Source organism: Eptesicus fuscus, chromosome 14 (assembly GCF_027574615.1).
Source record: "Eptesicus fuscus isolate TK198812 chromosome 14, DD_ASM_mEF_20220401, whole genome shotgun sequence".
Lineage (NCBI taxonomy): Eukaryota > Metazoa > Chordata > Mammalia > Chiroptera > Vespertilionidae > Eptesicus > Eptesicus fuscus.
Window position 1 is genome coordinate 6,303,276 of NC_072486.1, and position 26,835 is coordinate 6,330,110.

The 26,835-nt window shown below is 45.4% G+C and overlaps 1 protein-coding gene across 1 annotated transcript in view; it reads right to left on the reverse strand.

Moving 5' to 3' along the window:
- Positions 1-308: 308 nt before the first annotated feature.
- NPSR1 (neuropeptide S receptor 1) overlaps positions 309-26,835 on the reverse strand; it is a 65,946-nt gene continuing 39,419 nt past the window's right edge. The window contains exons 4-9 of the mRNA XM_008147348.3: positions 19,370-19,463; positions 17,559-17,760; positions 9,489-9,565; positions 5,026-5,112; positions 1,122-1,302; positions 309-399 (exon numbers count right to left, since the gene is read on the reverse strand). Of these exons, the coding sequence (XP_008145570.2) occupies positions 309-399; positions 1,122-1,302; positions 5,026-5,112; positions 9,489-9,565; positions 17,559-17,760; positions 19,370-19,463 (732 nt within the window). The remainder of the gene's footprint in view (positions 400-1,121; positions 1,303-5,025; positions 5,113-9,488; positions 9,566-17,558; positions 17,761-19,369; positions 19,464-26,835) is intronic.

Sequence of the window (26,835 nt, forward strand, 5' to 3'; positions counted from 1 at the left end):
GTCTTCCTTTTCCACTTATGGAAAAATCCAATGGTAAAAATCGACTAGAAAACATTTAGTCATATTTCACTTGGATGATGCTTATAAATACCAATCTCCAGACTTGTCAAAATAAACCCACCAGCGCTTCCTGGCCGAGGTGCTAGGTAGACAATAGCAGCCAGCGACATGCAGAAACGATGAAGAGCTGGCAGAGACAGCGCGCCTGGAAAAGCCGCAGGAATCGGCCCAGGCTCCATGCACATGCCCGGGTGGTGACGGGGACCCAGGAGAGCTGGTGGGGTGCAGCCTTGCCGCTGCCCCGGGGTCTAGATAAATTCTGGCTTAGACACAGCCTGCATTTCGTGCCTCTCAACCCTCTCCCGACAGGTGGTTCTGGAATCCCGTGATCTCCGCTCCCTAGAGAAAGGATAAAGCAGAAAGGGGAAATAATTGGACTTAATGGAAAGGGAGCGGGAACTTGAAGGGGTACTAGTTATGAAGAACGTATTAGGGATCAGGCACTGTGCTAAGCACTCTCCATGTCATACCCCTGCTCTTCCTTCCCCACCAATTACAGCCCCCCTTCCCTCAGGTCAACACCAGAGCCCCGTGAGCAGACATCACTGGCCAAGAGGTAGGCACTGCTGTTAGCCCCATTTTGCAGGTGAGCAAACTGAGGTTTATGGACGTTAGATAACTCACCCAAGGTCACAGGTAGCTATGAATCCACCATGGCAGGATTGGAACCTCAGCCGCTGGGATCCAACCCAGCCTTAAAGCATCCTATTATTCTATTTCCTATGAGTGTCCCCTCCTATTCCTGTAGTTTGTGTAGGAAAACAGCTGAAAAACAGCAAAACGAATGGAGTTGTGGGAGCTCTGCTACCAGTCATTCCTCTGAGCTCAGCAATGCCACGTGACTGGGTGGGCCTTTGTGTGAGTGGTCATCGCACTCAGTGTCCTTCTGTGTCTGGGGGCGCTTCCTGTGGACATGCTTGGTGCAAGGAAGGGTCGTCTCTGTGTGACCGGGAGAAGATGTTCACTATAGAGGGTTTGTGGTCTAAGACAAAGAGCACGGGCCATGGCCTGGGCCTGGGTTTTCACTTTGTCCAACTAGTGAAGTGGCCGGGCACCCTTACCGGCGGGGGAAGCAGACGTTGCTGCTGAAGGTGAAGTAGACCAGGGGGTTGATGGCGCTGTTCAAGGCCGGCAGGTTCTGGATGATCACAGACGCGTAGAAGCGCTGCTCGGTGTCGGGAAGGAGGCTGAAGTTGTCCAGCATGTCGAAGAGGAAGTACGGGCTCCAGCAGCAGATGAAGGCTGGGGAGGAGTGAGCCGTCAGCACCCCTCGAGGCCCCAGCCCAGGGGACGATCCTTAGTGCCTGGGATCTCTCAGAAATATGTAAAACCATTGTGTGCGTGAACCTTAATGTCATGGTTCACACACACACACACACACACACACACGCGCGCACACACACTCTCACACTCACACATGTACACACTCTCTCACACACGTACACACTCTCTTACACACACACACACAAACACACACAGGTAACACTCTCTCTCACACACATGTACACACACTCTCTTACACATGTACACACTCACACACGTACATACACACACACACACATACACACTCACACATATGTACACACTCACGTACACAGTCACACACGTACACACACTCTCACATACATGTACACACACTATCTCTCATACACATGTACACACTCATACACACGTACACTCACACACGTACACACTCTCACACACACACACTCTCTCTCTCTCTCTCTCTCTCTCACACACACACACACACACACACACACACACGTACATACTCTCTCTCCACACAAACACACACCCCACAGATACGTTCCTGGAGCTTCTCTCTCTGGAAAGAGAGCATCTGATTGGCCCACTGTTGGGGCTCCTTACTGAAAGCCTGGGAACTGCTGGGCATGGAGGGGTGAGATTGCTTTCCGAAGCACTGTGACCATGTGCGTGCTGTTGTATTTAAGGGCGATGGGTGTTGGGTGTCTGGTTCTGGTTTCCCAGGGATGCCAACCCTCCTGCCTGGCGCAGGGCAGTCCCACCATGTCCCTTACATCCTTTGAGTGCCCAGCTGGACCCTCACATAGCAGAGAACCCTGTTTCTAATCACCCCAGTGGAGAAGCCTATCTTTTGACCTACATACAGGGCAGGACACACCTCCATTTACTAAGGTCTGCTCTTCCCATCCTGCAATGACCTTTTGAAGCTCCCAGGGCACCTTGCTTCATCCCTAGCTCAGTATGTCTGACACACACGTGTCCCCTTTCTGTCCCAGAACCTCTCTGCACGCAGTGTCTGTCTCACAGATGCCGGAGTCCCTTACATATGTATGTATTAACTTGGTTCTTTTCTCTTGCTAATCTTCTCATGTCGATTTGTTTATGAGACCAGCCAGAAGAACCTCGAGGGTAGAGGGAAGTTTGTTCCTCCCCCACAAGGACACCAGGGGGGGAAATTACTTTGTAGGGGCTAGGAGAGCATGCCAAGACTTCCGGCTTGCCATGTTGCCTATGATAAGCTTATTAGAAATACAAATACCGGTTAATAATGTGGATTTTTTTCAAAAGATGGAGTTACACATATGTTGATATATATGCAATTTGATATGTATGCTATTTTGTTGTATTGACAGCAAGCTTCAAAGCTTCATATGTCAAATTTGCTGAAGGTGTTAACATCATAGATATTTTTACGCTTAAAAATGTTGAATTTTGTGCCAAAAAAAGAGCATTTGCAGGAAGTTTTAATTCATTATTTTGAAGAAAAAGTTATCATATACTTTGGGAAGCTTATGGTGAACATGCTCCATCTGAAGATACTTGTGAACGCTGGTTTAAATGCTTTAAAAGTGATGATTTCGATGTGAAAGACAAAGAACGCCCAGGTCAACCAAAAAAGTTTGAAGACCAACAATTACAAGCATTATTGGATGAAAATGCGTGTCAAACTCAAAAACAACTTGCAGAAAGATTAAACGTTGCTCAGCAAACAATTTCTGATCTTTTACAAGCAATGGGGAAGATTTTAAAGGAAGGAAAATGGGTGCCACATCAACTGAACGAAAGACAAGTGGAAAACTGAAAAGTCATCAGTAAAATGTTGCTTCAATGGCACGAAAGAAAGTCTTTTTTGCATCAAATTGTGACTGGCAATGAAAAGTGGATTTATTTTGAGAATCCTAAACGCACAAAATCATGGGTTGATCCAAGTCAACCATCAACATCGACTGCAAGGCCAAATTGCTTCAGAAAGAAGACAATGCTCTGCGTTTGGTGGGATCAGGAAGGTATGGTGTATTATGAGCTTCTAAAACCAGGTGAAACCATTATTACTGATCGCTACCAACAACAAATAATCAATTTGAACCACGCTTTGATCGTAAAACGACCAGAATGGGCCAGAAGACACGGCAAAGTAATTTTGCTTCATGATGATGCACCATCACACACTTCAAAACCAGTTAAAGACATGTTAAAAGACCTTGCCTGGGAAGTATTAACCCACCCACCATATTCACCAGACCTTGCTCCTTCAGATTACCACTTGTTCTGATCGATGGCACATGCACTTTCTGAGCAGCACTTCAAAACGTACGAAGAAGTGGAAAATGGGGTCTCTGAATGGTTTGCCTCAAAACAAGAAAAGTTCTATTGGGATGGTATCCACAAGTTACCTGAAAGATGGGGGAAATGTGTAGCTAGTGATGGACATTACTTTGAATAAAGTATTTTTGACGTTTTTCTTGAAATTACCGTGTTTTCTTTGATCACAAAATCCGCATTATTAACCGGTACACCTAGTAGAGCTCTGAAGTAGAAATAATAGATATAACTTCCAGGCAAAGGAAGTGGAGGAGAAACTAATCAAATGTTGCTTAGCAGTCAAATAAGATGAAGATTGACAACCGACATTGGCATTTGGAGGTGGTGGTGACCTTAATAAGGGTGGTTTTCCTGGAGAAATAAAAAAGAAAGCGAACAGAAATATGCTCCAGGGAATGAGAGGTAAAGAGTGGAGAAGAGCGTGGTGAAGTGGGGCTGTTAGAGGCCATCCAGGCAGCTATGATCGTATGTTTATGTGCCTGTGACCCAGTGGAGGGAAATCTGCGGGGAGGAGGAGATAGTTGGAGACACAACGTTCTTGAGCAGGCAGGAAGGGTGGGATGCAGGCTCAAGAGAACGCATTGGGCACGGGAGGAAGCAGCGCCAGTTTACCCGCAGCAACGGAGAAAAGACAGAGGCACATGATAGAGGTCCCCCCCCCCCCCCCACCCCGCAGTGCCTGCGAGGGCAGGAGAGGGAGGAAGTTCCATTCTGCTTGGTAGGATTTCTCAAGGAAATAAGAATCAAGGTCATTAGCAGAGAGGGCCTAAGGAAGAGGACATTTTGAAGGTTTGAGGATCACAAAGAGCACACACCAATCTGACACAGATTAGGTGCTCCAGAAATACCCCCTTTTTTCCTGAGGTGAGGTGACTTTATGGGTCTTCAGAGTAGAGGACAAGGGAAAGAAAAGGGAAGAAGACAGGAGAGTGAGAGAGAAGATAGGCATCCGTTAGGGAGGAATTTATAGTGCCCTTGAAATTAGCCATCCAGAAGAAACAAACTGCCACATCTGTCTTCCTCTTGCTCATCAACCTCAGCCCGGGGGAGAGTATGCAGTCAAGGAGGCACCTGGGTCAAAGGGGTGATGGTGAGCGTCCGCTTCAGCTAGTGATCAGATTTTCTCCAAACTGTGTACCCCAGGGCCTTGGTGCACAGCGAGATTAATGAAGAGAGAGATCACGAACCCAAGGTAACCTTTGGAGGGGCTACAGATAGACTGATCAGTTTCACACATTCCTCTCCCAACCAGACAGAGGTGGGTGTGCCTGCAGACCAACCCCTCTCTCCCTGGACTCGCCACCAGCGCGTCCCAGGTACCAGCTTGCTCTTGGAAAGTCCACGCAGAGCTGCAGCACAAGCAGGGGCGTTGCTTACCAAGAATGATGACCATGCTGTACTTGATGGCCTTGATTTTTGCCTTTGAGAAGAGCCCTCGGTTGTACCTGGTGCACAGGTTTCCATCTGCAGATTCAAAGAGGGAGTGGTTAAATGAAGTGCTGTTCCTGCCAAGAGGAACCTGGCCAGTTAGTCCCACCGCTGTCACCGGGAATATCCTGCTCCCCCATGCCCAGGAGGACGTCTTGGACATTTTTAGAGTAGAGATGGCTCTGGGCTGGATGTTGGAAACTTCTCAGTTTGCAGCTTACCACAAGATGCAAATGTACTGGGACATCCAGACTCTCAGGAGGCTTGCCTGGAGGCCTGGAGTCAGCCGAAGAAGCTGGAATGAGCGATGTGACCACAAGGGTCGATGCTGAGACACCCATCTGATTGCCTTGGCAATCCAGGGCAAAGCCATTTTCTTAGAATGGATACCCCAGGCGAACTCATTCATCTAACTCAGAAACTCCAATCTCGACAAAGGCTCAAACCAGGGATATTGAAAAACAAAAACAAACAACCCTGAAGGGTATGAGAATCCACTGGACTGTCAGCTTGATGGAGACAGGAACTTGGTATTTTCCACTCCTATATCCTCGGAACTCAGTGATTAATATTTGTTGAATGAATTAATATAAACCTCTCTCTCTCTCTTGTTGAGCAGTGGTAAAATAAAGGATGGTGATGGACAGAATACAGCACAATAGCTCTAGTGAGGGGAGCAGAGAGCTGGCAAATTTGGGGATGCAGATGTTGGATATGAGGTCTCTGGATGTTGGGAAGAGCTTTTACTATGGGGCTCCTGTCAGCCCACATGCACCTTTGTGAGAATTGGGGAAGAATGCACTTCCTCTGGTCAGAGGTCCCCCCAGGGCAGTTGTCCGCTAGAGGCCAACCCCTGTCCTCACAACATTGTTCAGATTTTACCTTTAAAATTTGTTTTCATCTCCTTGGGAGCTGGCACGGTAACCTTCGCACTGTTGATTCTGACCCCTCTCCAGTCCCATCCAGCCCAACCCAGCAAGCCCAGCACATCTGCTAAGGGACAAGAACGGAACAAAAAGGCTGAAAGACAGAGTTCCCGGTCTCCAGGAGCTTTTGGTCCAGCCTGAAAGAGTGCACACGCCCCACAGAGCTGGACGATGTGAGAGACCAGAACCAAGTCTGGATGAGAAGACAGCCGCCCCCCAATCAGGAATGACAGGAACAAGGGGCTTTATATGTGCGATGGCTGAAATGCTAATTATAATGGACTAGAGGCCCAGTGCATGATTGAATCATGCACATGTAGGGTCCCCTACACGCTTTCGCTTTCGATCGCGGGGGAGCTGGGTGCCTGTCCGCTGGTGCACCAGGTGCCGAAGCAGACAGGCACCCAGCTCTCCCGCTTTTGATGGTCCGCGGCGGGACGTGAGCTCACTGCCCCAGAGGCCCCTTCCGTTCCGCAGCACAGCCATGGCGCAGCACAGCCGCCGCTGCCGCCGCTGGCGACGCGAGCTCAGCGTCCCGCTGGCCCAATTGGCTACCCCGGCCACCCCAAGTCCCACCCCCTGCGCCTCCCGCTGGCCCAATCGTGGGCGTAGTGGAGTGATGGTAATTTACATATTACCATTTTATTAGGTAGGATGTTTTATTTCTTAATGTATACCCTGTGAGGCCACTCTCAGGCCTTCAAGCTATTCTGTGCATTTCACAGAACCAACCACATTTCAGTGGGATAAGCAGGCAAATACTTCACTAGCATTTACAGAGGTTTTCAATTGGGGTGACAGGGCCCCCAGGGTGATTCGGACAACATCTGGACACACTTTTGGTTGTCACATGGGTGGGAGGTTACTCCTAGCACGTAGTAGGTCGGAGCCAGGGGTGCTGGTGAACACTCTTCAATGCACAGAACGCCTGCCCTCCCCACAGAGTTACCCGGCCCCAAACACTGTCAGCGCCAAGGCTGAAAAACCCTGGTTGCTAAGGAGGCATTTTGGGAGTCAGACCGGAATACAATCCCGGCTGTACCAATTACCAGCTGTGTAACCAGAGGCAAATTGCCTACTGCTCCCAGCCTCAGTTTCCCAATTTTAAAAATGAGACATGAAACACCAACTTCTCAGTTATTTTTGAGGATTCAGATAAAATAATGAAGTCCAGATGCCAAGCCCTAAGCTGAGCATGTCAATTTTAATAGTATTCAGGAGGACTGCGAGCTGCCTTACTGGAAGCCAACAGAAGGTATTCCTGCATTTAGACAGTTTCTCATATAGTGTTGTTATCTGTGTATAGGAAGTATGTACACCTGAAAATTCCCAGGGGGGATTAGACCCACGGGAGGCAGGTCAAAAAGCCAGCAGACCAAATTGTCTCCTTTCCAAGTATCCTGGTTGCTGGGGAAGCAGCGGACTCCCAGGCTGATCGCGTTGGTTTTTCAGAAAAGTTCCCAGAATGACACTCGCGCTCTGACATCTGCTTAAACTGGAAACGCGCCGTCCTCTGCACAGAGCAGCTGGGCGACATTAGCAGCTACCTGCCCTTCGCTCTCCCAGGTTGATTAGCGAGAAGCACCTTTCGTCTGGCCACTCTGGGAAATGCAAAGCCTACAGCTCCTAAGGCCGCCTCTTCAAACACCGCCAGGCTACAAAGCGCCTTAATTCTCCTTTATTGGGAGATAAAGGGATTAATTCTACCAGCCCTGGCCCTGAACGGGAGTGAAAAGCAGTTACATTCAGCTGTCACTGTGCATTAATAGCTGGGGAAGGCTGGAGGCAGCAGGCTCATTAGATTCTGCAAACCGCCGTAGGCTGTTTCAGCTCAGGCATGAGTCCCTAGGGGGGGCGCACGCTGGGAATTAGCCTCCAAGTGGCCAGGTCCTGCTCCCCACACGTCATGCCCCTTTTGGAGCCACTGGGAGTCCATTCCTGTGGGTTGAACACCGGAAGCAGGGAGGAGAGAGGCCAGGGCCCCTGTGATCCTGGGATTTTAAAATGAGGCAGAACTTATTCGTGGCCAGGAGGGGGAGCTATCTGTGGACCTATAATGAGTGCGGGTGATTTGTTAACAAGGAATCTACCTAGTACTATTTTAGAATAAATATTTTTCATATGTTAGGAAGTTTATATACTTCAGGTTCATTTAAATGATTAAACATTTTAAGAAGGTATGTCTGATTTCTACAATTTTTAAAAGTTGAAATTTGTTTTGATTTCTGACCATTGATGGCCTCTTTATCTACAAATATAACCCAATCCGCATGTTACATATTTTCAGTGCGTTATGTCTCACCTGCTTAACTGTGAAACTATGGCCACTTCCGTCCTGAGGGTTTTTTCTTTTTCTTTTTTGACCTTCTGGCAAACCAGAGGCCATGGTTAGCTAGGAGGAGGTATGACCTAGCTCCGTGGTCGGCAAACTGCGGCTTGCGAGCCATATGCGGCTCTTTGGTCCCTTGAGTGTGGCTCTTCCACAAAATACCACGGCCTGGGCGAGTCTATTTTGAAGAAGTGGCGTTAGAAGAAGTTTAAGTTTAAAAAATTTGGCTCTCAAAAGAAATTTCAATCGTTGTACTGTTGATATTTGGCTCTGTTGACTAATGAGTTTGCTGACCACTGACCTAGCTCACCTAACTCACAGCCTTTTCTGTTCCTCAGTTCCTTAGCTCAGGCAGAGCCAGGACCCCTGACAGGCCTGAAATCACTGTTGCAGAGACAAATTAGCTTTCATCAGATCCTTTCCCTAGGGGCCCACAGCTAGACCACATTTCCCAGCCTCCCTTTCAGCAGGGTGTAGTCATGTGACTAAGTTCTGCCTATGGGAACACGGGAAGAATCCTTGTACACTAGAACCAGGCCTGGGTCATATAAACCACCTCAGTGCATGCCGTGTGGGTGTTCTGAGTGAAGTTTTTCTGCACGGGAGTTGGGGGAGGTTACAGTGGCCATCTCAGGCTCACTCTGCTGGGAGCTGGAGTGTTGGGTCAGGGGGAAAGCATGGACCCTGTTCCACTGGCTTAGGGTCCAGGCTTGTTCTGTGGATCGAAGGCAGCTTTCTCGGTCTGTGAACTCAGCTCAATAGAAATATCCGTTCTGGTGCTTGGTGAATGGATGGTGTTTCTTGGACAGTCCTCTCTTTTCACCCCAATGTCTTCCTCCTGACCAGGCCTGAGAGACTGAGGTCACCCGGATTCTGGCTCAAAGGCTGCTTAGCAGGTCCCTCGGCTGGTACAGCCTGGCCAGGCTCACAGTCCCCCTCCTTCTCCCCATTTCCAGGGAGGCCAGGTGGAGGAGGCAGGGCCTGGCTGGGACAGGGAAAAGGAGGGGGGACTTCGAAGGGGGTCTGATCTGCCCGCTGGGCCCTGGCACAACAGTGCAGGCTTGCTGTATCCAGAGCCCAAGCTCCTATTTGCGAGAGGAAAACCTCGGTAGAGGCAAAGTCCGCCAAGAGTTGGGTAATTCAGATTAGAGGCTTACCTGAGCAGTTGGAAATCACCGTCTCCTGGGCTTTGCTTTTACTCCAAATGGTTCGGATCACAATGGCGTAGATGACGCTGTGGAAAGGAGCAAAGGTGATAAATGGCTGCTGGGTGCCCGCCAGGAGGACGCAGAAGGAGGGCCTCTTCCACTTTCTGAGTGTGAGGTGTGGAGGGAGGGTGCTCTGTGTTTGCTGATTATAGACTCAGCTGATTGCAGCTGAGAGCCACCAGAACAATCAGCAGGACGCAGCTCCTTTTTGAAGTGAGGAAGCTAGGACTGGTAGCTTCAATTTCTCTAAGATCACTCCAGTGGTTAGAGGTATAGTTGAGATTAGAATTCAAACACAGGGCTGAGGGTGAGAAAGATTTAGACTTGTAATTAGCTCTACTGCCAGCTGGTGGTATGACCTGGACGTTAGTCTTTACCGTGGCCCCATGGTTCCTGCCTCCAGTGTTCAGCCTCTGTGTGACCCTCTCCATTGGGTGTGACGGGACCTGTGACTTGCTTCTAATCGATGCACGGGATGGGATGAAGGTGATGAGATGCTAGTGGTTACATGGGAGTGTTAACATCTGTCTTGCTAGTATTTGCCTCCATTGCTGGCTTTGAAAAATCATACTGGGGCTGCAGAATCATGAGTCCTCCAACCCCAGGGAATTAGTTCTGCCAAGAATTTGTGAGAGGTGGGGAAAGATCCTTCTCTGATGGACACCCCAGCCCTGGATGAAACCTTGGTGGATGCCTTGCCCCAGCAGATGACCCAGATAAGCCATGAACAGACTCCTAACTCACAAGAACTATGAGATAATGAAGTGTGTTGTTTTAAGTCATCAGGTTCATGATCATTTGTTATCAAACAATAGATAACATAGTAATTAGAGTAATATAGCCTGAATGTATATGTCCCTCCAAAACTCATATGTGGACATTTTAATGCCTGATGTGATGGTATATGAAGGCGGGGTCTTTGGGAGATGCTTAGGTCATGAGGGTGGAGCCCTCATGAATGAGATTAGTGCCCTTCTAGAAAGAGACCTTCGCCATTCCACCAGGTGCAGACAGAGAGAAGTCTGCATCCTGGAAGAGGAACCTCTCTGAACTCTGCTGGCACTGGACCGCAGACTCGCAGCCTCCAGAACTGAGAGAAATGCATTTCTGTTGTGTATAGTAGAAGTCTGTGGTATTTTGTTGTAGCTCAAACAAAAAAAGGCAGTGAGCCCCAGTTGAAACTGGAAAATGGAGTTAACAATACAAACCTCTTCAGAGATTTCTGGGATCAAATGTGACAACATTTAAAGTGCCAAGCACAGTGCTTGAAAATTAGCTGAGACTCAATAAATGTCATTTTCTGTCCTTCTCTCTCCACCATTATTCACGTAATGTCACATCTCTCTTATGTGATATAATATGTGTCTAACAGGAAATCAACATGTTCATGACTCAAAAGCAGCGGCAACATTTCTATCCTATGTCCCCTTGGGTAAATATAACAATCCATACCCTTCTTTCATGTCATTTGACATTTCCAATATATTAAGTATCTCCACTAAAAACTTTGGGGAAAAGCACTGCTTTACTTTAAAACCCCACCAGCTTCCCTCTTGAGAACCACTGGTTAAGAGAGAAATCGGAGCTCCAGTCTGCAGCAGCTGACAAGGCACTAATTGCTTTTAATGATCTTTGGAATATAACTTAATTAATGACTTGTTAAAATGCTCTGCTTCTTAATGCTTTTGCTGTCTTGTTCAGCCAACCCCTCTGAGCGCTCTAAGAAAGCGAGAGGCCTTTTTGGAGCATCCCCCCTTCTCCTCAGACAGCTGCCCAGGGATTTTTCTGGAATTTGCATGTCTACATTAAAGAAACAAATGAGAACAGAAATTACTAGTGAGTCTATTCTTTACTTTAAGTCGAACATTTGTTAGAGCAGGGAAACTTTTCCCCAAGGAAGTGAAATCCAAGGAAAGTTTACAGCCACACAAGGTGTTGTATATTATAATTGCAAGTCCAGTACTTAACTGATCACTAATTCAAATATTTAGTAACAATTGAGCAATAATTCAAATATTTATTGACCACCAACCACATACATGGTGGAAATGAATAAAGGTCTTATGTGTTAGGGGTGTGGGCCTCAGTCACCCCCACCTCATCTTTGTTTTTTTAAATATATTTTTATTGATTTCAGAGAGGAAGGGAGAGGGAGAGAGAAATAGAAACATCAATGATGAGAGAGAATCATCTATCAGCTGCCTCCTACACACTCCACACTGGGGAATGAGCCTGCAACCCAGGCATGTGCCCTGACCAGGAACTGAACTGTGACCTCCTGGTTCATAGCTCAATGCTCAACCACTGAGACACGCTAGCCGGGCCCCACCTCATCTTTAAAGGACCAGTGAGGCAAGTAGAAAGCCAGCCCCAGCTTTACTGTTAGCCGGGAAAATGCCTAGTAAGGAGGGCACCCCTTTAATTTATTACCCAAATCTGGCCACTTCTCGGGGTGTAATAGTCACGCATCAGAGAGACCTCGGAATTACATCTGTCTCCTCTTTCTTCCTCATTTCTTGCTTCGAAGTAATCAGCAAGTTGTGTGGTTTGTCCCTGCAAAGTGTCCCCATTACCTGTCCCTGCCTCTCCATCCCTGCTCTTCAGGACCCTTACAATCTCTTTTTATGTGTGTTGGTGGGGTTTCACTGTGATCAAATACACAGAACATAACATGTATCATTTTTACCATTTTTAAGTGTGCAGTTCAGTGGCATTAAGAACATTTACATTGTTGTGCAACCATCACCACCGTCCATTTCCAGAACCTTTTCATCTTCTCAAACGGAAGCTCTGTCTCCATTAAACACAGAAACATGGAAAGCTTCGTGAATGGTTGTGCTATTCTCAGCCGGAGGCCACGCTATCTGCTCTGTATCACTCCAATCTTGGTGTGCTTGCCGCCGAGGTGAGCACCCCCTCTAGTCTCCTGCCTGATTACTGCCTCTGTCTTCTAAGACCTCCACTCTGTTACCATGTCAGATGCTCACCCCACCATGGTAGCTGGTGCTCCCGGGAGAGAACTGTCCCCTGGCTCCAAAGCCTGCCAGTGCCCCCTCTTTCCTACAAGATGACACCCAGTGTCTTACGTGGAGCACCCGAAGCCTCCCTCATCTTCCTCAGCCTTCCTCACCTTGATCATTACCATCCTCCCCATACGCATAAGTTTCACACATAGTCTATAATACAGCAATATATTTTATATAATACATTGTACATGATTATGAAGGAGCAAAATGCTGTGAAGATATAATGTAGGGTGATATACGAGTATATAATAGGGGCCCTGACTTGCCCTGGGGTCAGGGACAACTTCCCAGAGGAGGTGACCATTCAGCTAAGATCTGGAGAAAAAAGGGTGTTTTAAATGCAGAGGGAGATGATCCCTCAGGCAGAGGGAACAGTATGTGCAAAGGCTCAGAGGCAGGACGGAGCATGGCACAATTGAACTTCAAGAAGGCTGGTGTGGCTGAGCCTGTGTGCAGGCAGCATGTGTGTGTGGCCTAAGATGAGGGTGGCCTTGTACACAGGGTTGGAGGTCTTGAGTGTTAGCATGAAACAATGGAAATTCACTGAAGGGTTCTAACCAGGAGAGTGAAATGACTGCTTGACAGTTTTTCGAAGATCAGACCTTTTTTCAGCGTGGATGTGTTATTTCTATACAGATGCAGAGTCTGGTGTCTGATCTGAACGGTCCTGGAAAGGTATACCAGACGTTCCTAACAGCACTGCCTCCGAGGAGTGGGACAAGGGGGATGTGAGGGGAACATTTTTCTCTTTCATTTCATACTCTACTGCATGCTTAGCAATTTTCCAAACAAAATAATGGCTCTGATTGTCGTAAGGAATAGCGACGTAAAAGGGGTAAGGATAGATAGGAAGCTATTGCACTGGACAGAATGAAAGATTGTAATAACCCTGGGAGTGTATACCGCCTCAATTGTCCTTGAATTTTATTCCAAGTCTTGGTGAAATGAATACATAGTGTGGCCTAAAGTTGAGGGGTGAGAATATGCCAGCCTCTGCATGGGCTTCCCATTCTGATCCCCATGCCCCATGCAAAACAAATAGATTCGTTTCATAGACCACAAATCAGTGCTCCATGCCAAACATGCTTTTACCCACTTACTCCTTCGCGGTTGTCAGCCGTGGGTCTTTTATGCCTCTGCCCTGATCTCACGGAGATGAAAATGAACGGAGAATGAGGTATCAATTAGGTGCAAGCAAATAACCACAGCCAACGCAAAGCACTGCAGCAGGGCTGACAGCCTCCCCAGCGGCAGTGAGACAGGTATGACACGTGAATTTGAAAACAATTGTGTTGTTTGAGTTGTGTTGACCCAGAAAAACACTGTATTGCCTTTAATGTCACTCACTAGGATTTCAAGTCCTGGGAGCCTGATTGAATTAATGACAGAACAGCTACATCTTTATTCAGACACAGCTCTCTCATGAGCTTGCCACAGACAGTACGACTCCTCTCTTCCTCTCTCTTTTCTCCCCTCCTTCTTTCCATCGCAGATATTTATGGAGGATCTACCATTTGCCAGAAATGGATCTAGACACTAAATGGCCAGAAATGTCCATGTTGTGTGTGTGTGTATACGCGCGCAGGGGTATGCTACTTCCAAAGACAACACAAAAACACCCAAGTTGGGTTGTCGGCAAGTTTGATGAGAAGCCCTGGTGGAAAGAAGCAGCTCAAACGAATGGGGGACACTTCAGACAGTGAGAGACCCACATGGCAGATCTGGCTAGACAGCACCGGGGGAGCCACTGCTTCACGCAGGCGTCCGCCCTGCTGAGCAAGGGTTTTGACTGATTTCATGAGCTGATAGGAAATCAATCAGGAGAGAAGCCAGGACCTGCGGCTGTCACTGAAATTGATCAGTCAGTTGCCCGTGACAGCCTGAGCCTCTTCCTCCCAAATACTTTCCTGGGGCTGGGGCTGGGATAGGCCTCTCTCCTCACCCACGTGCCCCTGCTAAGGCTGCTATGACTTCCCTTTCATTGGTTGTCTAAATAACCTTCATCTCTCCTTCAAGATCCCTCCCAAACTCAACTTGGTGGGGAGGAGCATAGTAAGTTGAAATGAACTGCGGAGGCTAATGTATGGACTGAGCAGAATGACGGGACCATCTGTAATCTCAGCCAGGCTGCTGGGCTGGCTTATGGGGATCACTCTGCCCAGTTTGACCTCTGATGGGGAGCAAGCCATTTCGTTCCTTTTAGCCCTAAGTCTGTTCTTATACAAAATTCAGCTTTAGTATTTTTTCTGAGACTAAATGTGAGCAAAGAGGAAGAACAAGTGATTCCCATAATATCAGAAAACACTTGGAAAATACCTAACCACTTTATGATCAAAGAAATGCATATTGAAACAATGAGATAGCTTTTCTTTAAACTCTATGACTGGCAATCTATATATATAAAAGGCTAATATGCTAAGTGTCCGACCATCTGGGTAATGACATCACATAGCAATGCCTGGCTTCCTCTCTCTAGTGAGGACTAGCCTCCTTGGAGTTTCTGCAGCCCAGGAACACGACTAGCTTCATAGCCAGGTGGAAACACTTTACACTGTAACCAAATGTCTGTAAAGCATTTCCCGTGCCTCAGCTCATTTGATCCTCACAGAAGTCCTGGAGTAGCTAGGTAGGAGACTTGGTGGAATCCTATTTTCTTTTCATTAGCCAGAAAACGGAGATTTAGAAAGCTTAGAAACTTGACCCGACTGAAAAGAAGTAAGAAATGGTGGAACTTGAAAATGACTTCAGGTTTTCTCACTGCGCAGATTATAGTCAAACACTGCTGCAGTTAAATATTTTACCCTCTGTTCTCCCTGCATGATCTACAATAATAATCTGCTTCGTGTTGATATTTACTGCTGTGTTGCTGACAATTACCTGAAAGAGAAGTTGGGGTGCTTCACTGGGCTGGGAAAAGTTTAGCTAAATCAGAAAGAAGTCTAATTAAGCAAGTTTGTTCTAAATCTATAAAAGGCTAAGTTGACTCGCGCATGCACAATACATATAAAGCTCTCACTGGCACCAATCGCATGCCTGTCATTGTTGATTGTGAATTTGGTTGACACTTCTATTATAGAGAAAGGGCGAATAGCGATATAAAAATATTTCTTCTAATTAATTTCTTTTCAATGTGCATGAATCTGTGCACCGGGACACTAGTGATTTAAGAAAGAAATGGTACCACCTCCCATTGGGTCAGGGGGAGAAAAACCAGAGTTCTTATTTGCTGTTGGCAGGAACCCCCTTTTCCCAGAGGACAGTCAATAAATATGCATCAGTCTTAAAGTGAGCATCATCTTTGATCTAGCAATTCCACAAGAAGGACTTAGGAGGAACTGATCAGAGACTCAAGTGATTTTTTTTAAGGACAAGAGTTTTTATCACAGCACTAGAGGCCCGGTGCACAAATTCGTGCATGGGTGGGGTCCGGCTGCCCACCCTGATTGGGGCGATCAGGGGTGGGGCCAGATGGGGGGAGGGGCCGTGGGAGGTTGGCCAGCTGGCCCCGCCCTCTTCGGGCGGGTTGGCTGGCTGCAGTGTGCGTCATAGCAACTGGTCATTCCAGTTGTTCTGGTCACTTAGCTTTTACCATGTATATATATATATATACTAGTAGCCCGTTTGCACGAAGATTCGTGCAATAGACCTTCATTCACCTGGCTGCCTGCACCAGTTTTCTGCCGGCACCGGGGACCCAGGCCTTGGCTGTGGCCACCGCCTTCTGCCTTCTTTCAGGGTCGGGGCTTGGCCCCGGGCGGTGGCCTTGGGCTCGGCCACACCCAACATCCCTGCTAAGGATCGAAGGAGCCGACCCCCAGTGGTTTCCTGTGATCCGTGCAGGCTCCCCGCTGGTGCCCAAGGCCCCACACCCCAACGTCCCTGCAACGGTTTCCTGGTGGGCGTGGTTGGTGGGCGTGGCTTGGTTGGTGGGCGTGGCGAAGGTGTGGTCAATTTGCATATTTGTCTATTATAAGGTAAGATAGATTATTTATGCTACCAAAGGCTGGTTTCCTTTGCCAAGGACAAAGTACGTGAAACCCCATAGCAGGCTTGGGGACACTCAAAGGGTGCAGGATGGCAGGATCAGCATGCCCTGCATCCACACTGAACACCCAGATAGCTCCCTGCAGCCCCACCCATGCATTCCACCCTTCCAGAGGTGGCCCTGCCACATGACCAGGTGAGGCCTGTCCTGTCCAGGTAGCTGTGGTCTTCTCTGCTGAAAGACCAGCTCTGGCCCACCATTGGCCGTAGGACAAAGGGAGCATCTATGGCTTGGTTTCTAAGGCCCTTCCCAGTCGAGCCTCACCCTACCCAGAAAGAGCTTACTGCCAACTTCTCTCCCACTGGCTCTGCCTGCCTGTCCTTTCCTGTTGACACACTCATTCTGACCTCTGGTCACCAGGGAGCCAACTGCCCCTCTGCTTTCTTTCCCCTTCTCCTGTCAGAGTTCTTCTATCCATCAATGGTGGCTTCCGGGAAATGCTCCCTGCCATTACCTGACCTCCTGCACACACACTCTACTTACGTTTTGTGTTATTGTTGTTTTTGCTCAGTTTTGTTTCAACTATCTTTTCAGTGATAAGATCTCTGGAACTAGTACTATGACAAAGAGCAGGGTGTGAAATCAGACAGACCTGGGTTCAAATCCTGTGTGATGTTGGGTAAGTTACTTAACCTCTCTGAGCTTGGGTGTCATCATTTATTAAACGGGGACAGCAGTAGTTCTTCCATAGAGTTGAAGCATGGCTAATGGGGTAACTGTTAGCCACTCAGCCCAGTGCCTGTCTCATAGCACACACTCAGCAGAGGCTAGTGCCCTGCCCCTTGCTCTACTTGGAGGAGTTGGGCTCAGCACAAACTTTAGATAAAAGCGTGTGGCCCGGCCACTTCCCCCAAGGACACGAGGAACAGGGAGTGGGCTGTAGGGGAGGAGAGTGGCAGTTGACAAACCAGGAAAGCCCCCTTGGGGTCTGGCCTGTGGGCGTCTTACCTGATGATGGCCAGAGGGATGAAGTACACCAGGAAGGCCACAATGGTCATGTACGGGGTCCAGTAGGAGTCATCGGGCCACAGGGCCCAGCACTGCACCTCGCCGTTGGAGAGCTTCCTTTTCCCGAATATGACGAGGGTGGGGATGGAGAACAGGAAGGAGAGGCCCCAGGCAGTGGCGATGAGCACCTTGGCTTGCTTTTCTGCTCAGAGAAAACAGAGGCAGGGCTGGGCCTCAGTAATTTCATAGTGAGGAAATAAATGGCTTTACATATTTAAAAGGACACTATGATATTCACCGCTGCCTTTCCGGTAATTTAGGATGCTGTTCAGAATACTGCACAGTGTCTCCCAGAACTCGTCATCTTTGCTCTGAGCTAAACGGTGGGGTTTTTTAACCCAGTGAATATGGGGAAACATGTAACTGACCATGTTTCCCTCTTGGCTACAGATCCCAGGCCCTCCACCGCCAGCAGCTGTCCTGAGACACCCCACACGCTTCCTGATACGTACGTTCTCTTCTCCTATTTCAACTTAAAATACGCTGGTGGAGGTGTCTTTTAATAGACCACATTCACTCCTTCCTGGAGCCCGCTGGGCATAAGCGAATGGATGAATAAGTGTATCACACCTTTGTATACATGTATCATAGACTATCTCTCCCATTTCCCCTCAGCACATTCCCTGCTTTCTTCTCTACCATAATCCCCAGAGCATGGCAGTGCTCAAAAGCTTGGTGCTGGACACACACACACACACACTAGAGAAAGCCTATGAAGCAGGTAAATTCAATGACTTTGAATTGCACACAATAAATTAATATGTTTCAGGTTAAAAATTACCTTTTTGCATGTGGTCACTATGGCTTGTCCAACTCTCATTCCCAGAAGTGAGGACTAGGCGGTGGGCGTCCTTGCAGGCAACTGTGTATTATTCTGGGATCTCCCTTTTTCTTGCATTCTCTCTTCTGCCTCTCTCTCAACAATATCTAGCATTGCTTTGACTTTGTCTGTATATTAATCTTATCATTCTGCATGGCTTCCTCTGCATGCTGTTGTATCACTGAACATTTTTATGTCAATGCACATTGCTGCCCATGGCTCTACCACATCCTCATTGAGAGAGACAGGGTATGTCACAGGCAGCTGAGCTAGACCCACACCATCTGAGTTCAAATCCAGCCCCTGAACCTACTAGCTGCATGACCTTGGGCAAGTTACTTTTACTTTCTGAATTGTAATTGCCCAGACTGGAAGATGCAGGTAATACTAGAGCCTACCTCACAGAGCTGTTGTGAGGATTAAAATGTTTAACATATGTAAAGAACTTAGAGTCATGGATGGCACATAGCATGCAATCAATGCACCTAAGCTACTAAAACTTCTTCAGGACAGCTAGCCATTCCTCCACTGAGGGACACCAAGGGTGGCACTGGATTCCTGCTATTCTAAGCAATGCTACAAGACACAACACATGTATACATGCACCCAGAGAAGATGCCAAGATGTAGAATTTCTATGTCAAGGGCTACACATTTTATATTTAATTAGATATGGTTAAGCTGCCAAAGTATCTGCTCCAATAGTATGTATTCAGTAGTATCCGCTGACATTAATTCTATTTAGCCTAAAGTTCTGCTTGCTCTATTAATTTTGCTACCTTGGGTGTAAATTTTGCAGAATGGTATTTTAAAGACATCATCTATTTTCCACAAGTTGGGCTTTTGTCACATTTTTAATGACACTTGACTACACCTCGTAGTCCAGATTTTATAGCAGGCCTACAACACAGCAGTTGGTTGAGGCAGCTCACCTCCTTGCAGGAACTTCATGGGGTGGACGATGGCATGGTATCTGTCTATGCTGAGGGACACCAGGACGTAGGTGGAGGCGTAGAGCAGCACAACCTGGAGGCAGAAATGAGAGGAGCTGCGTGACATCACAGAGGTGAGGGAAGGCGCCCCGTGGAAAGAGGGGTGCTTTGTGCTGTTTGGAAACCCGGGCACTGAACCCTGGGGGAGATGGGGTTGGGTTAGGGAGAGGAAGGCTGCCTCCCATTCTAGGAAGCAGAATGCTGTTCTTGATGCTGGAACTGGCCTCGCTAGTGGTGACAGTTGAGAATGCTCCCAGCTCTCTGGCTCGCTCACTCGCTTGGCTTCTTGGAGACTCTGCGTTTCAGAATCAGCCTCTCTTTGGACATGTGCAGGGTACATTTGTTGGTGCTTGACTTTTAAAGCTAACTCTAATTTTCTCTGTCACCATGGACATTCCAGAAGAATTAAAAACAAAACGTCCCCTTGCCTTTTATCTGCGCGAGTTGCTGAGAGATGATGAAAGGAGGGTTTGGGTTGGAACGGGCTGGTTTAAGTCCTTTGTCATCCTCGGAGAGGATACTCAGAGCTCCCGTTCCTTCCTCTACTTCCCCAGCAGAACTCCTCCCTATGGTAGGTCCTCGGGCCTCCCCTTCCTGCTCCCCACCCCCTCTTTTATCAACCTTGCCCAGCCCTGTGATTACCTGGGGTGCAGTGCTATTTGCATACTTTGCAGAGAAGGAAATTGGGGTATGAGACCTTAGTATCCCTCGTGTGAAGAGCACACTCCAACTGTAATGACAGGAAATAGCTCCGAAAGGACGAGCAAGGAGAAAAGCCCTCAGCTGACTCTGAGCCTCTTTCTACTCGGAGAGCAGCATCTCTCTGTTCCAGAACCTTCGGGTCAAACCCAGAGCACGCAGAGGAGGAACGCGAAGGCTGGAGTGGAAGGGTGACTGTCTGAATTTTTCTAAAATGAAATAACATGACTTTGGCAATGACCTTTGTCTGAATTTGTGCCTTTTTGTCTTTTTCCCCCTGCTCAGACAAATCCCAAGCAACCACATGGCTGCCCTTTATTGTATTTATTTTGGTAACACTACCACAAGACAGCCCAGCACTAATATTTCGAAAGGTGTCCCAGGGTGGGGGTTCTGAGGACTGATCAGAGATTGAAGGCTCCATGAGGAATTTAAGGGGGAAATTCTCCTCTTGCTAAATAGGAAGAGAAAGGATGGCCACCTTTAACCAAAACGTCAGACAATTGCCTCCCTAGAGAAAGTTGGGATTTCTATGTGTTCATAACAATTATGAATTCATAACTGTTAGGGCTGCTGAGGGGGTGACCTCAGGGAGGGGATGGGGAAGAGAGCTCCCGGGGCAAAACCCTGGGAGGTGGAATGTCGCATGGTGGAAAGGTCGGGAGAAGCAGGGCCATCGGAGACGGTACTGAGCGAGGTGGCTGACACCAGCTCCGAAACCGGAGCAGCAAGAAAGGTCACGGTGAAGAGCGCCTGGAGAAGCAGGCAACGTTCATAAAATGCAATCTATTCTGAGACACAGTCAAAAAGAGTATTTAATTTCAGGGCTCTCGGAACATCTAGGCAGGGGGAAAATATTAAAGGTTACTTAAAAAGTGCATCTCAAATGGTCATGCGTTTCTTCACAAAGATAAGTGGAAAAGAGTATCAAAACATGTTCACAGTTTTGAAAGAAAAAGTATGAGGACTTTATGAATATATTTTTATGCAAAGGCACAGAATTATTCATATATATATATATATATATATATATGGAGAAAATATAACATCACATCACCTTCCTGAAAAATCTTCCTTGAGGAAATATTTCTGCCGATTGGGAATTGTTTCAAAATGAAGAACTCAAGAAGAGGGAAGGGGACTGAATAATAATAGCTAAGGTAAGCAATGAGTCAGAAAAACACAACATGTTTACAAACAACTATGAATATAGTTGTGAAGTATTTCAGAAGAAAATCTGGGAAGTTGAGTGAGAAGAGAGGGTAGAAGGAAAGAAGTCATGTTACATTTCCATGTAGGCATTCAGGCGTCTCCTTTGCTTTTCACTTTGATATTAAATTTAAAATTAAAGATAAGCTATCATAGAGTGAAATAAAAATGGAGAAAAGATCTTATTAGTTTCCTATGGCTACTGGAACAAATTACCACAAACTTTGTGGCTTAAACCAACATAAATGCAATCTCTCGCATTTTTGGAGACCAGAGGCCCCAAATCAGTTATAGAGGCTCAAAATCAAGGTGTTCCCAGGACGCCCCTTTTTTTGGAGGCGCTAGAGGAGCATCAGGACCTCCTCTCCAGCTGCAGGTGCCGCCAGCATTCTTTGACTTGTGACCACACCCATCCCATCTCCGAGTCCATGGCTACAATGCCTCCTCTGTCTCCGTGTCATCTCCCCCCTTATAAGGATACAGATGATTGTAGCGGACCCACCACAATAATTCAGTCATCTCCCCATTTCAAGATCCTTAGTGTAATCACATCTGCAAAGATTTTTGTGGTTTCTCTCTTTCTTTCTTTCTTTCTTTTTTTTTTTTTTTTTTTGCCACATAAGGTAAACATGCATAGGCTTTAGAGATTAGGAACTGGATATTTTTGAGGGCCACTTGTGGCCTACCATAATTAGTAACCAAATAGAAAGGAAAACACCAGCAAACAGGAAGAAAGTTTAAGACGGAAAGATTAAATGAGGTGGCTGAAATAACACCAAACACCACTTGTCACGATCAATAGAAATGGCTTGAGCCCCTTCACTGAAACAAACAAGGACTGGTTACAAAACTGTCCCCAAATCCAACTGTGTCCTGTTTAGAAGAGAAACCTCTAAAACCAAATGGTTATCAAAGTTTACGAATGGAGTGATAGATAGGTATGTCAAGCAACTAAAAATGAGAAGGAGGCATTCATTCTAATTCTACTATTCGACAAATTAAATTTAAGGCAAATAGCACTTCGTGGGACAAAGGGATTATTTCTGTTAATAAAGGATATAAAACATCATGGCAAGAAAATGTTAATAAACTTATATTAATAACATAACACTAAATATAAACTACTAAAATGTTCAGAGCTTTACAGAGGAACAAAAACAATTATACATAGATAGAAAATAAACAATATATAAGAATAATACACATTATTATAAAATATCAAGGTAACATTTCAAAAATTGGTCATAATGAAATTATGAAAAAAAAAACACCCAACCCTCAATAGATTCCAAAAAGTGGCACTTGTGCCAATTTACAAGCAATAAAAGCTGACATTATTATTATGTTTTTTTAATACCACTTGGAAATTTAAATGCCCTTATAATTAACTCAAGTCAAGAAGAAAATCAAAGTACAATTATAGTCAATTCATAAATGTCAACAATGAGAATTCTACACATCAACAACATATGGGATACCATTTGGAGAACAGACGGCAGTTTGAGGACATATGTTTGAATTCTCACTACCCCACCCCTCAATTCTGACAAAAATGACCTAGGAAATATGAAACCAAATAAAATCTTGTGGAGATGTGAGACTTAAATAGAGGAAATTTAGCGAAATTTTATTTTTAAAGATGCCAGACTGGATTCGTTTAAAGGATTCCTAGACTGACTTAAAAAATATTTAATGTACTTTATTTCTACAGAGCAATTTTAGATTTACAGAAAAAATTGAGAAGGTGGTACAGGTTGACTGTGGGAATCTGTTTCTGGCCTCTGTTCTGTTCCCTTGATCTACTTGTTGGTTCTCTCACCAATTCCATGCTGCCTTAATTACTGTAGCTTTGTTTGAAGTCTTGAAATCAGGCTGCTCTTCTCACCTTGTTCTTCTTCTGTACTGTGTTGGCTATTCTGTGTCTTGTGCCTGTCCATGTAAACTTTAGTTTGTCTGTATCTATAAAATAACGTGGCGGGATTTTGATTGGGATTGCATTGAATTTTTAAATTACGTTGGGCAGAATTGACATCTGAACAATAGTGAATTTGCCTATCTATGAACATGGAGTGTCTATCCACTTATTTAGATATTCTCTCATCAGAGTTTTGTGGTTTTAAAATATTTATCTTGCATGTATTTTGTTAAATTTACACCTTAGTATTTCATAGTTTGGTGCTACATACATGCTATAGTGGTTTTAATTTTACATTAAAAATTTTTATTGCTGATATATGAAAGAAACAATTGACTTTTATATATTAACTTTGTATTCTGTAACCTTACTAGTTCCATTTAATAGTGCTATAGGGTTTTCCTCATATTCTTTTGGATTGCTTATATAAACAGTCTTGTTGGTGAACAAAGTTGTTTTTATTCCAGTCTGTTTCCTTTTATTTGCTTTCCTTGTCCCGTTGAATCAGTTGGCACTTTGAGTGCAGTGCTGAGTAGGAATGGCGACAGGGAGCGTCCTTGCCTTGTTCTCAGTCTTAAGAGGAAAGTTTCTGGTTTCTCACCTTTAAGTATGAGGTTATTTTATAAGTTTTTTTTTTTTGTAGATATTCTTTATCAAGTTGAGGAAGTTTCCAACTATCAGTTTTCTGAGAGTTTTTTAAAAAAAAACATGAATGAGTGTTGAATTTTGTCAAGTACTGTTCTATTTCTATTGATGGGATCATATACATTTTCTTTACCTGTTTGATGTAATGGATTACATTAATTAATTTTTTTTGCACATTTTGTAATTGTCCCACAGTTCTTGGATATTTCATTCTTTTTTTTTTTTTTAAATACACATCTTTTAGAGTTGTTTTAAATTCACAGCCAAACTAAGTGGCAGGTACGGAGACTTCCCATAAACTCACAGCCCTCACTTGGCACAGCCTCCCTCATTATCAAAATCCCGCACAGGAGTGTCGCAATCAATGGACAGATGCCTGGAACCGGTGTGTCTTCCAGTCATCACAGAGAGTCTCAGTGTGAATGTTGGGCATAGTTTTGACACAGCCAGACAATGGCAGCTCTGCCTTTGCCTCCACTTCCTGCGTGCACAAAGCTTTAAGGTCAGGCAAAGGTGAGAGGTCAGGGCCTTCTCTCTTTCTTCCCTAGCACGGGTCAGGCAAATCCAATAAGGCAAATCCAATTCTTTTGGATAAGCAATCCAAAAGAATAGGAGGAAAACCCTATAGGACTATTAAATGGGAATAGTAAGGTTACAGAATACAAAGTTAATATATAAAAGTCAATTGTGTTTTTCATATATCAGCAATAAATTTTTTTAATGTAAAATTAAAACCACTATAGCATGTATGTAGCACCAAACTATGAAATGCTAAGGTGTAAATTTAACAAAATACATGCAAGATAAATATTTTAAAACCACAAAACTCTGATGAGAGAAGTCAAAGAATGTCTAAGCACAGGCACCGTCCTGAGTGTGCCCTTGGTCTTCTAGATTCTCAGGGCTCTGTCAGAGGTTTTCTAAGCCCCTATGAATATCTCATTCCTCAGCTTATTTTTTTAAAAAATGTAATTTATATTTAGTTTTTTAAATTTTATTAACTTTGTTGAGGTAACCTTGGTTAATAAAATTCTATAGGCTTCAGGTGTACAATTCTATAACACATCATCTGCGTATTGCATTGTGTGTTCACCACCCAAAGTCAAGTCAGCTTATGTTTATTTTTTTAATATATTTTTACTAGAGGCTCGGTGCATGAAATTCGTGCACTGGGGGAGGGGACAGGCCCTTCAGCTCAGCCTGCATCTTCTCACAATCCGGGACATCCCTCTCCCAACTCGGGACCCCTCGCTTCTAAACGCCCACCTGCTAGCTCCTAACCACCCACCTGCTTGCTCCTTACTGCTTGGCTCACATCTCCTTAGCGCTGCTGCAAAGGCGGGAGAGGCTCACACCACTGCTGCTGCGTTCACCAGCTGTGAGCCTGGCTTCTGGCTGAGCAGCACTCCCGCTGTGGGAGCGTACTGGCCACCAGAGGGCAGCTCCTGCATTGAGCGTCTGCCCCTGGTGGTCAGTGAGTGTCATAGTGACCAGTCGTTCTGGTCATTCCGCCGTAAGGGTTACTGGGCTCTTATTATGAAGGATACTATTAGAAGGAATATTATTGACATGAATAACTCTGGGTCAAAAGGACATTTTTCAGTTAGTAATTAGAAAAGACATAGGTTATCATGTATTTGAAAAATGTGAAGGGAAGTGTGGCAGCCAGTCTCCAAGGTATCCCCAATGATCCTTGCCTCCTGGTTGGCTCCTTTGTGGGTCTTTTATTTCCATTCTGAATCAGGGATGACCGTGTGACCCATGGAATAATGTGGAGGTGATGATGTATGGTTTCTGAGACGAGTTCATAAAACATGTGCCTCTACTGTGCTCCCTTGGGTAGCTGATTCTCGGGAAAGCTAGCTGCTAGGTCGTGAGGCCACTAAGGAATATTTGTGGAGAGGCCCGGGTGAAGAAGACCTGAATCTTCTGTCAAAAGCTGGCACTAACTTGCCAGCCACGTGAGTGAGCCACCTTGAAAGTTAACTGTGTAGTCCAGATCAGACCTCCCAATGATGGTAGTCCTGGGCAAGAGCTGATGGAGCTCTGTGATAAGCCATTAGCTGGATCCGCCAGGCCAAGCTGTTTCTGAATGCTCCACTAATGAAAACTGTGAGATATTAAATGTTTATTGTTTTAGGCCACTAAGTATTGATGTGGCTTGTTTCTCAGCAATTGATAGAGTAAACAGTTGAAAATATTGACCTGCTTACTCTATCAATCCTCAAGAAGAAATATGGAAGCAAAAATCCTTAAGAAGAACTATGTTTTAAATATTTCCACTGAGAAAATACTAGCCCCAGACAGTAACAGGGGCTCTTTCACATATAAACTCGCAAGGTTAGGTGCAAAACACAAAAGGAGATTTTTAATTGTAATGACTTTCTATTTTCTGAAGATGGAATAATTCCATTACCAAGATCTGAAAATGATCGAACAACTGAAAATCATAATCTCACTTATGAATATAGATGCAAAGATTCTAAAAAAAAAGTCATACTAACAAATGGAATCTAACAGGATTAAATTTTCCCAGAAATGTCTTATACCTCTGTAAAGCTACAATAATTTAGATCTGAAGTACTGGCAACAAAAGTAAAATACATTAATGGGAAATCATTTTAAGAACTCAGGAATAGAACACATCGATCCTAACACCAGTTATAAAATGGTCCATTCTTTCCATACTAAGTTCAATTGTGTTTATTGCTGTGTCTTAATCTATGTTACATACATGGATGATGTATTAATAATGAAATATATATGGTACATAGGTAATATTTTACACCCTATATATATTTTTACAATTATATTTTATATTGAAGCATATTCGACAGGCAAAGTGTAAATGTCTTTAATCTAAAAATAGATACTATCAATAACTGAGAAAATAAGTATGCTGGTTATAAAAGAATTAAAAAAAGGAAAATAAGCAATT